The sequence below is a fragment of the Saimiri boliviensis genome, chromosome 3 (assembly GCF_048565385.1).
Source record: "Saimiri boliviensis isolate mSaiBol1 chromosome 3, mSaiBol1.pri, whole genome shotgun sequence".
In the NCBI taxonomy this organism is placed as follows: domain Eukaryota; kingdom Metazoa; phylum Chordata; class Mammalia; order Primates; family Cebidae; genus Saimiri; species Saimiri boliviensis.
The window spans coordinates 138,852,633-138,867,615 of NC_133451.1; the positions used below are offsets into that span (position 1 = coordinate 138,852,633).

Sequence of the window (14,983 nt, forward strand, 5' to 3'; positions counted from 1 at the left end):
TTAAGATAGCATATTGAGACCGGGTGCGGTGGCTCACGCCTATAATCCCAGCACTTTGGGAAGCCGAACGGGTGGATCACGAGGTCAACAGATCGAGACCATCCTGGTCAACGTGGTGAAACCCTGTCTCTACTAAAAATACAAAAAAAATTAGCTGGGCATGGTGGCGCGTGCCTGTAATCCCAGCTACTCAGGAGGCTGAGGCAGGAGAATTGCCTGAACCCAGGAGGCGGAGGTTGCAGTGAGCCGAGATCGCACCATTGCACTCCAGCCTGGGTAACAAAGGTGAAACTCCGTCTCAAAAAAGAAAAAAAAAAAAAAAAAAAAAAAAGATAGCGTATTGTTTACCTTAAATGTAGGTATTTTTAAATTTTAAAAATTTAAATTTTAAAAAATGTATTTAAAAATCTAGTTTAATAAGTTACCTCTATAAAGGTAATTCTAAAAATATTTTAATTCCTTTAAATAATTAGGATTTATTTAAAATTTACAAACCTTCCTTCTGTGTGGGGAGGCTCTAGGTGAGATGACAAGGTTGGTATAGGTATAGTTTTCTAACAGTAATATCAGTGGAATACATTTCTTGATTACTGACTTTGGATGTGTGACTAATTATATGTAAGTCATACTGATTATTGACAGAAAAGAAGAGGGGTAAATGAATAGGTATAATAAACTAAAAATTTGACTACTATAAACTCCAATGTGTGACCACTCTGAGACTTCTTCATCTTTTCAGTTTTGCTATGAGCTCATAACTTGTTTGGGTAACAAAGGAGCTTTAGATTATTCTGTGTAGTTTGCAGATTTGGTAATTCATAAAGGAAATACTGAATAAGAAGCAATTTTAGAGCTGATTTAGATCTTTATTGGTAACAGGTTTACCTAAGACATCCTATATTTGTTTTTGTTGAAAAACATTTTAATTTTTATGTTATTTTACTTGACATTGCTATCTAAATTTGGAGATTACTTCAGAAGTTCTTTGTGCTTTTTTTTTTTTAATGAAACTTTTGTTTTACATACTATAGTGATTTTGAGGATACTAATGCTTTTAATGTATGTTTGTGTGTGTTTGTCTGTTTTTCTCTTTTAAGCTGGTAGGAGGACAGTTTGATTTGGAAATGAATTTCATTATCCAAGAAGGTGAGAGTATCAACTGTATGGTGGACCTACTGGAAAAATGTGACATTACTTGCCAAGCGGAAGTCTGGAGCATGTTTACAGCCATTCTGAAGAAAAGCATACGAAATCTTCAAGTCTGCACTGAAGTAGGACTTGTTGAAAAAGTGCTTGGGAAAATTGAAAAAGTTGACAATATGATAGCAGGTATTTTTTTTTTCTGTAGTACAGTATATGCAAAGAAATAAAGTTTCATTTTTAAATGTGTATTTTTCTTATTTCATTTAGCAATATTTAAGAAATACTCGAGTCTGTAGCATGCACGTAGAACTTTAGTGTCCAAGCCCTTAAATAATTACAGTTTATTTTAAATATTCAAGAAATATAACTAGCTGAGTTATTTTATTGTTTTCTTTTGTTTCTAGATCTTTTAGTTGACATGTTGGGAGTGCTGGCTAGCTACAGTTTGACAGTTCGAGAGCTAAAGCTTTTCTTCAGTAAACTTCAAGGAGATAAAGGACAATGGGTAAAAAAACTTAAGTACTCTTTGATATTTTAAAGTATCCCCCTCCCAAACACATTAATAGCTTGTAAGTAACTGATATTATTATATGTGGCATAAATGTCGAATTGAATAGATTAATTAAAATAGCATTGAGATGCCTATGGCTACTTTTGCCCTGCTTGGACTCTAAGATAATGGTGTTTGAGGCAAACTGATAATTTAATTCTTCAAATTGTTGTTCTTTAAATGTACATTCGATATTTATTTTTAAAAATGTAGAGGAAGTATTATGTAATAGTACCTAGGTACCTAGGTTTTCTTCCTTTTGATCTAGTTTTAGCTGAGTCCCCTAAACTTGAGTAACTCATTCCGTGAAGAAAACTTCTGCACTTAATTGGATCTACCCTCTTTAGATGCAACTTAAGAGTCATTTGCAGTGGGTAGTGATGGGGGTGAACTATTTTGAACCCCAGGTGCCTTAAACTCTTTTTTTCGCCACATAGTTATTTGTCCCATTGAGGAGTAGTAGTAAATATTTTCTCCTTTTTTGTTGCATTTCCAGGCTTATTTTAGTGCCCTTTAGAGATCATTGAACCACAGCAACAGCTCAGCCAGCTGATCCTTAATCTAGCTTTGATTAAATATATCTAAATTTATGCTCTGCAATTATTCTTTTTTTTTTTTTTTTTTTTTTTTTTTTTTTTTTTTTGAGATGGAGTTTCACTCTTGTTACGCAGGCTGGAGTGCAATGGCGCGATCTCGGCTCACCGCAACCTCCGCCTCCTGGGTTCAGGCAATTCTCCTGCCTCAGCCTCCTGAGTAGCTGGGATTACAGGCGTGCGCCACCATGCCCAGCTAATTTTTTGTATTTTTAGTAGAGACGGGGTTTCACCATGTTGACCAGGATGGTCTTGATCTCTTGACCTCGTGATTCACCCGCCTCGGCCTCCCAAAGTGCTGGGATTACAGGCTTGAGCCACCGTGCCCGGCCGCAATTATTCTTATTCATTGTGTTAAAATTTAGATTCCTTAGCATATGTCTCTCAAACTCCAGTTTGCTGGCTGTTTAATTTTAGAGTTTTATTACTGATTTTCATTGAATTTGATTATATTTCTGTTTCTAGCTTACCTTGTATTTATCTTAGAGTTTTTGCATCTGTGGGTTTATAAGGTAGTTGTCATAAAATTTGGAAACATTTTAGTAATTGTTTCCTCAAATAATTGTCTTCTTGTCTCCACTTCCTATCTTTTCTGGGACTCCAATTATAGATACATTAGACCTTTTAATATTGTCTCACAGGTTACTGAGCTCTGTTAACTCTTTTTTTTAGTCATTTTGTGCTTTATTTTAGATTGTTTTTATAGCTGTAGTCTCAAGTTAACTGATAGTTCCTGCAGCAGTGTGTTAATTCCATCCACTGAAATTTCAGATAGTATATTTTTCTTTCTGTAAATTCTATTTGGTTCTTTTTCTTTTTCTTTTCTTTTTTTTTTTTAAGACAGTCTCACTCTGTCACCTAGGCTGGAGTGCTAAAGTGCAGTGGTGCAAGCTTGGCTTACTCCAACCTCCACCTCATGGGTTCAAGCAATTTTCCTGCCTTATTCCTAGCTCTGTATTAGTTTGGGGAATTCTTTAACTTAAAGCTCTTACTATCTTAGCCCCACCATGTTGAGTTGCATTTCCTTTAGAGACTAGGTTTTGCCATGTTATCCAGGCTGGTCTCAAACTCCTGAGCTCAAGCAGTCCTCCCAAAATGCTAGGCTTACAGGCATGAGCTACCACATTTTTTTTTTTTTTTTTTTTGAGACGGAGTTCCGCTCTTGTTACCCAGGCTGGAGTGCAATGGCGCGATCTCGGCTCACCGCAACCTCCGCCTCCTGGGTTCAGGCAATTCTCCTGCCTCAGCCTCCTGAGTAGCTGGGATTACAGGCACGCGCCACCATGCCCAGCTAATTTTTTGTATTTTTAGTAGAGACGGGGTTTCACCATGTTGACCAGGATGGTCTCGATCTCTCGACCTCATGATCCACCCGCCTCGGCCTCCCAAAGTGCTGGGATTACAGGCTTGAGCCACCGCGCCCGGCCGAGCTACCACATTTTTGAAGGAATAATCCACATCTAAAAGATTAAACATGTTAATATAGTTACTTATGGGTAGGGGGAGGAGAATGAGAATAAGTTTAGATGATTAAGTGAAAAAATAATGAATTATTTATAAAATCAGAGCAAGGCCTTGCTCAGATATTCGTTACATTTATTTAGTTATTTAATATTAGGCGTGTTATTTCTATCTTTTGCTGTCATAACAGTGCAGTGAAAAATCCCTGTATCTAAATTTCCATCTACCCTTGTGGTGATTACTTTAGCATAGATTTTTACGTGTGGAAATAGTGCATCAGTGGACATGAACATTTTTATAGACTCTTGAAATATGACTATTACATCTTTTCTTTTCTTTTTCTATTTCTTTTCCTTTTTCTTTTTCAGATAGAGTCTTGCTCTTGTTGCCCAGGTTGGAGTGCAGTGGTGCGATCTTGGCTCCTTGCTACCTCTACCTCCTGGCTCAAGCAATTCTCCCACCTCAGCCTTCCAAATAGCTGGGACCACAGGCAGTTGCCACCATTCTTGACTAATTTTTGTTTTTTTTTTTTTAAAGAGATGAAGTTTTGCCCAGGCTGGTTTAAACCTCCTAGGCTCAAGTGATCCCTCCCCTTGGCCTCCTGAAGTATTGAGATTACAGATGTGAGCCACTGTGCCTGGCCTACTAATTTTTTTTCTGAAAGGCTGTCCCAAGTACAGTATCCACTCCCCCAGCAATGTCTGTCAAGTAAAGTGCTTATCTTAATGTATTCTTCTGTTGATTGGTTTATAGGAAAATAAATTTGGAGGAATGATGTTTCTAGATGGACATGCTATAATACTGTATTTTTATTTTTGACTGTGAAGTTATTTTTGGTTACTTTATTTCACTTTGGAATTTATTTTAAAAAGTCACTGTGATTGTAGTTACTTGTTATTATGTTTTTATAATTGAGCAGTATGGTTAATTAAAAATTTCTTATTCACTTAAGAATGAAGCTTTCCACTTAATATTTAGGTGAAAGGTTGCCAAACTCTTTTACACAGTTAGTAATTATAATATATATCATCTATGAAAATAAGATGAAGGCAAACGAGTGATTTGATTTATAGTTTGACCCTATTTTGAACTTTTAAACTTTTAGCAGTTTAAAAGTTTAAAATGCCCTACGCTTTTCTTATTTGCTCAAAACTGTTTAAAATGAGATGATATGTCTGATTATCTTTTGTTTTTCCTTGTAACTGCAAATGAGATTTTTGTCGTTGGTTGTTTCAGGTATTAGAGACTTGTGGGCCAAAGAAACATTCATCAAATAAGCTCAATGTTGCAACTTTTATATGTATATGCTATACATATAGATATGTTTATATGTTATACAGTAGAGGTATATTATAGAATGAAATATGATAGGGAGGTTTAATCCACTTTCAGTTTCAAGGAGGACTACCCTGAGGAAGTGACTGTTAAGATGAGCTCTAAAGGCTGGTTAACAGGTGTGTAAGGAGCCCTTTTGAGAACATTTTAAGCATAAGGAATAGTTTCTGCTGAGGCCCTCTTGTGGGAAGAAGACTGAGAAAAGGCTGGATTGCAGGGAGAAGGGGAGAATAAGAAGCAAAATAAGGCTAAAGAAGATAAGTGTCTTATAGTCCACATTAAAGGTTTTGGTCCCTATTTTAATGGTGAAAGTATAGGTTTTTTTTTTTTTTTTTTTTTTTTTTTTTACTTTATGGTGGTGTGAAAGTGATATGCATTCAGTACGCTTCTTGACTTAGGATGGGGCTACCTCTGGCTAAACCCATCTTAAGTTGACAATATTTTGGGTTGAAAACGTACTTTCAACTAACATTATTTTCAACTTACTCTAGGTTTATCAGAATGTAACTCTATCATAAGTTGAGGAGCATCTGTATAGTTGTTTTTTGTTGTTGTTGTTTTTGTTTGTTTGTTTTTTGAGATGGAGTCTCGCTTTGTCTCCCAGGTTGGAGTGCAGTGGCGTGATCTTGGCTCCCTCCAACCTCTGCCACCTGGGTTTAAGCGATTCTCCTGCATCAGCCTCCTGAGTAGCTGCGTGCCACCACGCCCAGCTAATTTTTGAATTTTTAGTAGGGATGGGGTTTCATCATGTTGGTCAGGCTGGTCTCGAACTCCTGACCTCCAGTATACACTGACTTCATAATCCACCTGCCTCGGCCTCCCAAAGTGCTGGGATTACTGACGTGAGCCATTGTGCCTGGCCCGTATAGTTGTTTAAAAGCATGGACTCTGGACTCAGATTGAGTTCTGATCCTGACCTTGACAATTATTACATATGTGACTTTGGGAATGTTCCTCTGCCTCAGATTCTTCTTATATAAACTGGGGATAATAATACCATCCATAGGATGGTTATGAGGTTAAAATATTTTAATATTTTTAAAGTACCATTTTTTTGAAATGTTTAGTTTTTATTTTATTTTTCCATAAGTTATTGGAGTACAGGTGGTATTCGGTTACATGAGTAAGTTCATTAGTGGTGATTTGTGAGATTTTGGTGCACCCATCACCTGAACAGTATACATACACTACCCCATATCTGTAGTCTTTTATCCTGTGCTCCCCCTCCCATTCTTCCCTCCAAGTCCTCAAAGTCCATTGTGTTATTCGTATTCTTCTGTGTCCTCATAGTTTAGCTCCTACATATCAGTGACAACATACAATGTTTGGTTTTCTATTCCTGAGTTACTTCACTTAGAATAATAGTCTCCAGTCTTATCCAGGTCACTGCAAATGGCAGTTAATTCATTTATTTTTATGGCAGAATAGTATTCCATCATAAATATATGATACACATCACAGTTTCTTTATCCGCCCGTTGATTGATGGACATTTGGGTTGGTTCCACGATTTTGCAGTTGTGAATTATGCTGCTATAAACATGCATGTTCAAGTATCTTTTTGAAGTACCTTTAACAGTGTAATATTGTAAGCATTATTGAAGTATTTGCTAAATTTTTAAGTGTTTTAATTTTAAAGAAGTGTAGGTGGTGGGTTGATGTAGTTTGTTTTTAGAAGATCGGGTGCAGTGGCTCATGCCTGTAATCTCAGTACTTTGGGAGGCCGAGGCAGGCGGATCACTTGAAGTCAGGAGTTCAAGACCAGCCTGGCCAATGTGGTGAAACCCTGTCTCTACTAAAAATACAAAAAAATGAGTTGGATATGGTGTCGCACACCTGTAATCCCAGATACTTGGGAGGCCAAGGCAGGAGAATCACTTGAACCTGGGATGTGGTGGTTGCAGTGAGCTGAGATCGTGCCACTGCACTTGGACTCCAGCCTGGAGACACTATCGCAAAACAAAAACAAAAACACCTTTTTGCTGCTGCAGCATGGAGAAGAGGAGTTTCAGGTGTCTAATGATATTGCCTTATATTTTGAAAATAACATAAAAAATTATTTTATATACTTTTAAGCTTATAGAATTATTCTTGTATATATTAAAGCAAGACTATATTAAAATATGTTTTTCTTTTTGTCTTATGGTAAATAATGTGGTTAGTGAATTGTTTATTATCTTCATAGCCTCCACATGCTGGGAAGTTGCTGTCTGTGTTAAAGCATATGCCTCAGAAGTATGGCCCTGATGCCTTTTTCAACTTTCCAGGAAAGAGTGCTGCAGTAAGTAATATTAATGAGGAAATCACTCCCAGTTCTTTTCTTTGCTTCTTGAAAGTACCGCCCTGTGAACACCCCTGACAGGTTCTGTGCTAGGTAGAAACTTCTACTCAACATACTTTAATCCTTATGACAGTTGTACATGTTACTTTTTGTAATTGCTTTAGAGGTGAAAAAACAGAGGCTTAACTTAGTTGAGAAAATGCCTAGTCACAGCTTGGTCAGCAATGGAATAAGAACCTCATTGTTTTAAACATAGCCATGTTTTCCTAAGTAGCTATCTGTGTGTAAAACTTTCATGTCAATCTTTGTGAACATGTTTTTCTCACCTTTCATTACTCTACCTCTGGTTTTTGTGTATCTGGTGTATAGAATGATAGTGAAGAAATAGAGGCTCTGAAACTTACTATGCAAGTTTTCTTTGACTTGTGAGTTTCCAAATTATGTTGGTCTCTGCGTTCTTGTAAGCTATTAATCAGTTTATAGATAATACAATTATGTATAATAGTGATATCTGTAATGTTTCATAATATAGAAGCACATTATATAATATATATAAGTTATAGATGAAAGTTTTAAAAATCTCCTCATTGTTACATTGGTCAGTCTGTTATAAGCAAAACAAAGTTTTTAAAAAGATATGTTAGTCTGCTCTTTTCCTGAGCTTATCTTTCATTCTTTTTTTTTTAAAATTTTTTTTCTTAAAAAAAAAAAAAAAAATAGGGACGGGGTTTCACCATGATCTTGATCTCTTGACCTCGTGATCTGCCCACCTTGGTCTTCCAAAGTGCTGGGATTACAGGCGTGAGCCACCGCACCCAGCCTTCTTCTTTTTTTTTTTTTTTTTTGAGACAGAGTGTCACTCTGTCACCCAGGCTGGAGTGCATTGGCGCAAACTGGGCACACTGCAACCTCCACCTGCCGGGTTCATGCAGTTCTCCTGCCTTAGCCTGTTAAGTAGCTGGGACTACACATGTGCACCACCATGCCCAGCTAACTTTTTGTATTTTTAATAGAGACAGGGTTTCACCATGCTGGCCAGGCTGGTCTCGAACTCCTGACCTCATGATTCCCCTGCCTTGGCCTCCAGGAGTTCTGGGATTACAGGCATGAGCCACAGTCATTCATTTTTTTACTTTAGTTCTCATAAAATCTTAATTAGGCCCTTTGTAGCCTGGCAATATCTGCAAAAAGATAAGAAAATGTTTTAATATGACATTTGTAATATTTGAATGTTATATACACAATACACAACTTTTTTTGAAAAGTTTTATTGCCCAATTTTTTTCTTTACAGTTTTTCCTTATAAGGCATTTTAGATTTGTAGCTTTTCAGAATAATTTTACTTTCTTGTCATACAGCCTATCATTGCCTCTAACATAAAAAAGTATTCTTATGAGATTACCTTTTTTCATGCCTCATTGTAATTTTATTATTTACAGTTCTCTGAGCTTGCATTGTGTGCATTTATCTTAAAAGTAGGCAGTTGAGCTGAACTGCTTTTGAAACTTGAAGAGAATAGATGTTTTAAATTTGTTCAATGATTTCCTTTCCTTAAACAAAGCTTTTAATGAGAATTTAAAGTATTTATGGATAAAGTATCTTTACAAAGCTTTTACATCTTTGATATCATTTTTAGGGAGAGAGAACATGTGTATACACTGAATATATATTTTTTTCTAAAAATTTTTTTGTCAGTCTGTGAGCTGTAATTATTATTTTCCTTTTTTCCTAATGCAACAGTCATTTTAAATCAGCCTCTTCAGTTCTCAATAGTGTTATTACTGAAGTTTGGCTCTATGATGTCTTTCATGTTTTATGTAATATCTAATACATATAAAAATATGTATACATAATTGCATATGTAAGTTAAAATAGAAGCCTGTGTAGTTTGAATTTTTTAAAAAACAGCTTTATTGAGATATAATTCACATACTATACAATTAGCTCATTGGAAGTATATAGTGTAGTTGGTAAATGTGTTCATATATTTGTCAACCATCACCATAATCAATTTTGGGACATTTTCATCACACCCAAAAGAAACCCCATACTGATTAGCAGTCACTCCGTATATTCTCCATCCCTATTCTGGACCATTCACATTAGTGAAATCATACAACATGTAGTGTTTTGTGACTGGCTTTTTTCACTTATCATGATGTTTTCAAGATCTATCCATGGTATAGCATGTATCAGTACTTAATTCCTTTTTATGGCTAATATTATATTGTATGGATATACCACACTTTATTTAATCATTTGTCAACTAATAGATATCTGGGATTTTCACTTTTTGGGCTATTATCAATAATATTGCTATGGACATTTGTATATGTGTGGACATATGTTTTAATTTTTCTTGGGTATGTACCTAGGATTGGAATTTCTGGGTCATATAGTCTTTGTTTAACATTTTGAGGAACTTTTAGACCATTTTCCAAAGTAGCTGTGTTATTTTATGATCCCACCAGCAGTGTATAAGGGTCAAATTTCTCCACATTTTTGCCAATATGGTTAATATCTTTTTCTTTTTCTTTTTTTTTTTTTTTTGAGACAGATGCTTGCTCTGTCACCCAAGCTGGAATGCAGTAGCATGATCTCGGCTCACTGCAAACTCCGCCTCCCTGATTCAAGTGATTCTTGTGCCTCAGCCTTCTGAGTAGCTGGGATTACAGGTGCGCATCACCATGTCCGGCTAATTTTTGTGCTTTTTGCCAGAAACGGGGTTTCACCATGTTGGCCAGACAGGTCTTGAACTCCTGACCTCGAGTGATCCACCTTCCTCAGCCTCCCAAAGTGCTGGGACTATAGGCTGTCTTTTTATTGTATTAGTAGCCATCCTAGTTGGTGTGAAGGGGTATCTCATCGTAGTTTTTATTTGCATTTCTTTTTTGACTAATGATACTGAGCATCTTTTAATGTTTTTATTGGCTGTTTGTATATCTTCTTTGGAGACATGTCTGTGTAGATCTTTTGCCCATTTTAAAATTGTATTTGTCTTTTTATTATTGAGTTGTAAGATTATATATTTTGGTTACAAGTCCTTTATCAGATATTCAGTTTGCAAATGTTTACTCCCATTCTTGTGGCTTGTCTTTTCACTTTTTTGATGGTGTTCCTTAAAGCACAGGTTTTAATTTTAATAAAGTCCAGTGTGTATATTTTTTCTTCTGTTACTTGTGCTTTTGGTGGCATAATTAAAAAGGATTTGCCTAACCAAAGCACACTAAGGCCTTATGCTAATACCACAGTCTTCATCACTGTTGCTTTATGTTAATGGCAGGTTTTGAATTTGGTAGTATGAGTCCTCAAATTTGTTTTTATTTTCTTCTTTTTCTTTATTTTTTTATTTTTTTGAGCAGAGTTTTGTTCTTGTTGCCCAGGCTGGAGTGCAATGGCACTGTCTTGGGTTGAAGCAATTATTCTGCTTCAGCCTCCTGGGTAGCTGGGATTATAGGCACCGACCACCATGCTGGGCTAATTTTTGTATTTTTTTTTTTTAGTAGAAACAAGGTTTTACCATGTTGGCCAGACTGATCTCAAACTCCTGTCCTCAGGTCATCTGCCCACCTCAGCCTCTCAAAATATTAGGATTACAGGCTTGAGCCACTGAACCTGGCCTCTTCTTCTTTTTAAAGATTGTTTTGGCTATACAAGATCCTTCTCTTACGTAGTATGATCTTTTAAATAAAAATTTAAACCAAGTGGTAAAGCCATTTGTATAGTGAGTTCTGAATATAATTTAAAAATATTATGAACTAATACTCTTCAGTTTCATATTTGTAGTTTTATAAAAGCAGCATATACCAAGCTTTTTCTCTTTTCTCTTTCCATTCTTGTCCATCTTTCTCTATTCTAATACCTGAAAATTGCATTGAATTTCTAATTTGATATCACTACCTATGTCTTTTAATTAGAATCTTTGTGGATATGTTTATTTTAAGAAATGAAGAAGACAAGGTTTATGTATCCAGCAGGTTACACTGAATGTTTCTTTCATTTAATTAACATTACTATGTATTTGGGAAAATTAAAAAGTTATTAAAATTATTCTTCCAGATGAAGTCTTCTTTCAGATATTTTAATTGTGACATAAACTAATGTGATGTAGTACAAATATATATAGCATTGTAAAGTCTTATTTTCAGGATTTCAATAATATGGTTTTTCATGTGAGTTAATAACTCAAAATTTTTATCCTTTAGGCTATTGCATTACCTCCTATAGCCAAATGGCCATACCAGAATGGTTTTACATTTCATACATGGCTTAGAATGGATCCTGTAAATAACATCAATGTAGATAAGGATAAACCATATTTGTATTGGTATGTATTTATATAACTGATTAGTGTTAAAACCTGACTTTGGAACTGAGAAGAATGTTTAGAAGTAAAATGAAAACCTATTTTTTGTAGTTTCAGAACCAGCAAAGGTCTTGGCTATTCTGCTCATTTTGTTGGAGGCTGTTTGATTATAACATCAATAAAGTCAAAAGGAAAAGGCTTTCAACACTGTGTGAAATTTGATTTCAAGCCACAAAAGGTACATGATTTTTGAGACATAGTTACGCTAACAAGCTATGCTAGTCATCAAAATGCTTTGTTTTAGTACTACTTACATAACATGGTAAAGCATAATTCCAGTTTTACTGTTTGAAAAGATGAAGTATAAATCACTGGATGATTGACCTCTCTGATTTAGATGTGAAAAAGATTGCAAATTTAGTTATTTATGGAGATAGGGAGATATAAGAAAATATCTGTGGCATTTATCTTACTGGTGCACATTTAATATGTGTTTGCTTTTGTACATAAAAATTTAGAGGTACAAAAGAATTTATATTAAAAATTTTTGTACCTAAAAGTTTAGAGGTACAAAACCATTAATAAATGGCTCATCAACAAAATGTATAGGTAGATAGGTAGTCAGATAGATTAAGCAAATACGGCAAAAAATTGACAATTGTGGAATCTAGGTGGTGGGAAAAAGGGATGTGTGTACTGGATTTTCAGATTTTGGGGGTATATATGAAATTTTTCATAATAAAAAGCTGGAAAAATAATGTAGTGGTTAAGTTCTTATCAGTTGAAAGGCCCCATGAATAGATACTGTTCCAGAAGGTAAATATTGAATTTAACATAGGTACTCTTGTTTTATTTTTAGGTTGAATTACAACTTATTTAACTTCTACTTATCGATATGTTTGCATTATTGGGAGAATTGTTATCTTTGTATTTTTTATTTATTTATTTTTGCTTCTTCAGTGGTACATGGTTACCATAGTGCACATCTATAACCGATGGAAGAACAGTGAACTTCGATGTTATGTGAATGGTGAACTAGCGTCCTATGGAGAGATAACATGGTTTGTCAACACTAGTGATGTAAGTAGTTTCAAAATGTTGCAATGAAAAGAATTATTTTAAAAACATGAGTTTGTTAAATAATAAAAAGTTTTATAACTTGAATATAAAATTCTAAATATTACAATGGTAGATTTTTATAAGCATAATTTGGCCAGTATGTTAATTTGTTAATAGAACTTAATGTGTCACTAAAATATTATTGAGTCCTTTTTATAAAATTATTCCATATAGGTAGAAATAAGGATTTATAGCTAACAGTGGCTGTATCTGTGCAGTGGGTCATTGGTTCATTTATCAAAATGAATGGGAGCTCCACTACAGGGAGCAGTAGTGATCATTTTTATGAATGAGTTAAATGAAGCAGACTTATAAATCTTGCATATAATTCTGTTATAGATAACCATTATGTTATAATCTTTACAGGTTTCAAAAATAAATCTATAGATTAGAATGAAATTTAAATTATGTCTAATTATGTCCTTTTTATAAAAGCTTGAAAAAAACACAGACCAGGAAAATGAACATAAAGTATATTACCCATACACCTTTAACTCCTCTTTCCGTATCCTTTGCTACACATATATAAATATTGTGCAATGCTAACCTTATTAGATCAGGGTGTTCAATCAGACAACTTAGGTTTGAATCTCAGCTCTGTCATTTATTGACTGCATGACTTTACCTAATCTATTAGGCCTTAGTATTTTTCTTCCTGAAAATGGACATAAAATAACTCATACCTCAGAAAGTTGTCATCTGATTAAATGACATAATATCCATAAATCTATTAGTAGAGTGCCTTATACAGAATGAGCACTCAGTAAATGTTAGTTCTTTTTTTAATACAAAAAAGCACTCATGTAAGTCTTGTTTTGTATCCTGTTTTTTCTTACATTAACTTTTATTGAGTGTTTTTGTATTCCAGGCATTATAATGAAGAGCTTTATTTTTAAAAAGCCCCAGCAACCTTGCAAGATAAGCATTGTTATAATCTTCATTTTACAGATAAGGTGAAGCACAGAGAAGTTAAGTAACTTGCCATGCTCAGTGGCACAGGAAGCAGGGATTTGATATAGGTGGTTTGGCTTGAGAATACACGTTATTTAAAACTTTTCTATATCCCCTAATGTCATTACATACACATTTTTCAAAATTCTTTCTGATGGTCTCATGGTATAAATTATTTTAGTCCACTTAGATGCAGTTTAGAATGGACAAAACATTTATGACAATATAGGTTTTTATTATTTCTGGAGTATTTTTTTTGTTTTCTACTAAAATTTTTTTTTCTCTTACAGACCTTTGACAAATGTTTCCTGGGCTCGTCAGAAACAGCAGATGCTAACAGAGTATTCTGTGGTCAGATGACTGCAGTTTACCTTTTCAGTGAAGCTCTTAATGCAGCTCAGATTTTTGCTATTTATCAGTTGGGCCTGGGATACAAGGTAGTTTACTTACTGTTCTGTGCTTAACCAATGTTAGTTCAACTTGATTTAAAGGTGGTTTATACATAGGGAGTTCGGTTAATGGACACAAAAAAAAAAAAAAAGAAAAAAGAAATAATGAGATCTATTTAATAACACATCAGGCTGACTATAGTTAAGAATTGTACATTTTAAAATAAATAGTGTAATTGGATTGTTTTCAACTAAATAGATAAATGCTTGAAGGGATGGATATCCATTCTAGATTATATGCTTATTTCATGTTGCATGACTGTATTAAAACATCTCATGAACTCCAAAAATATATACAGCTATTATTTACCCACACAAAAAAGAGATGTTTGCATATGGTGACCAGAAGAGAGCAGGAGTAGCCTACTTATATTAGACAAAATAAACTTTAAGTCAAAAACAGTCAAAAGAGACGAAGGACATTATATGATGATAGGGTCAGTTACCCAGAAAGAACAAATAAAATATATGCACCTAACATCAGAGCTCTCAAACACATGAAGCAAACTCTGATAGAATTAAAAAAAGTAGATAGCAACACCATAATAGTAGGAGACTTTAGTATTCAACTTTCAATAATGAATAGACCAACCATACAGAAGGTCAGTAAGGAAACAGAGACTTGAATAGCAACACAGCCCGTGTATTTAGCAGGAATATACATAACACTTGATGAAACAACAGTAGAATGTGCCTCCTCCTCCTTCTTCTCCTCTTACTTCTTTTCCTCTTCCTCCTCCTCCTCCTCCTCCTCCTCCTCCTTTTTTTTTTTTTGAGACAGAGTTTCGCTCTTGTT

General features: G+C 34.8%; 1 protein-coding gene across 4 annotated transcripts in view; it reads left to right on the forward strand.

Annotated features, from left to right (window-relative positions):
* LRBA (LPS responsive beige-like anchor protein) overlaps positions 1 to 14,983 on the forward strand; it is a 746,578-nt gene that overhangs the window by 88,267 nt on the left and 643,328 nt on the right. For all 4 annotated transcript variants that reach the window (XM_074396837.1, XM_074396836.1, XM_010338615.3 and 1 more), the window contains 7 exons: positions 1,098 to 1,329; positions 1,548 to 1,648; positions 7,267 to 7,362; positions 11,568 to 11,689; positions 11,780 to 11,906; positions 12,629 to 12,748; positions 14,029 to 14,175. In XM_074396837.1, the coding sequence (XP_074252938.1) occupies positions 1,098 to 1,329; positions 1,548 to 1,648; positions 7,267 to 7,362; positions 11,568 to 11,689; positions 11,780 to 11,906; positions 12,629 to 12,748; positions 14,029 to 14,175 (945 nt within the window). The remainder of the gene's footprint in view (positions 1 to 1,097; positions 1,330 to 1,547; positions 1,649 to 7,266; positions 7,363 to 11,567; positions 11,690 to 11,779; positions 11,907 to 12,628; positions 12,749 to 14,028; positions 14,176 to 14,983) is intronic.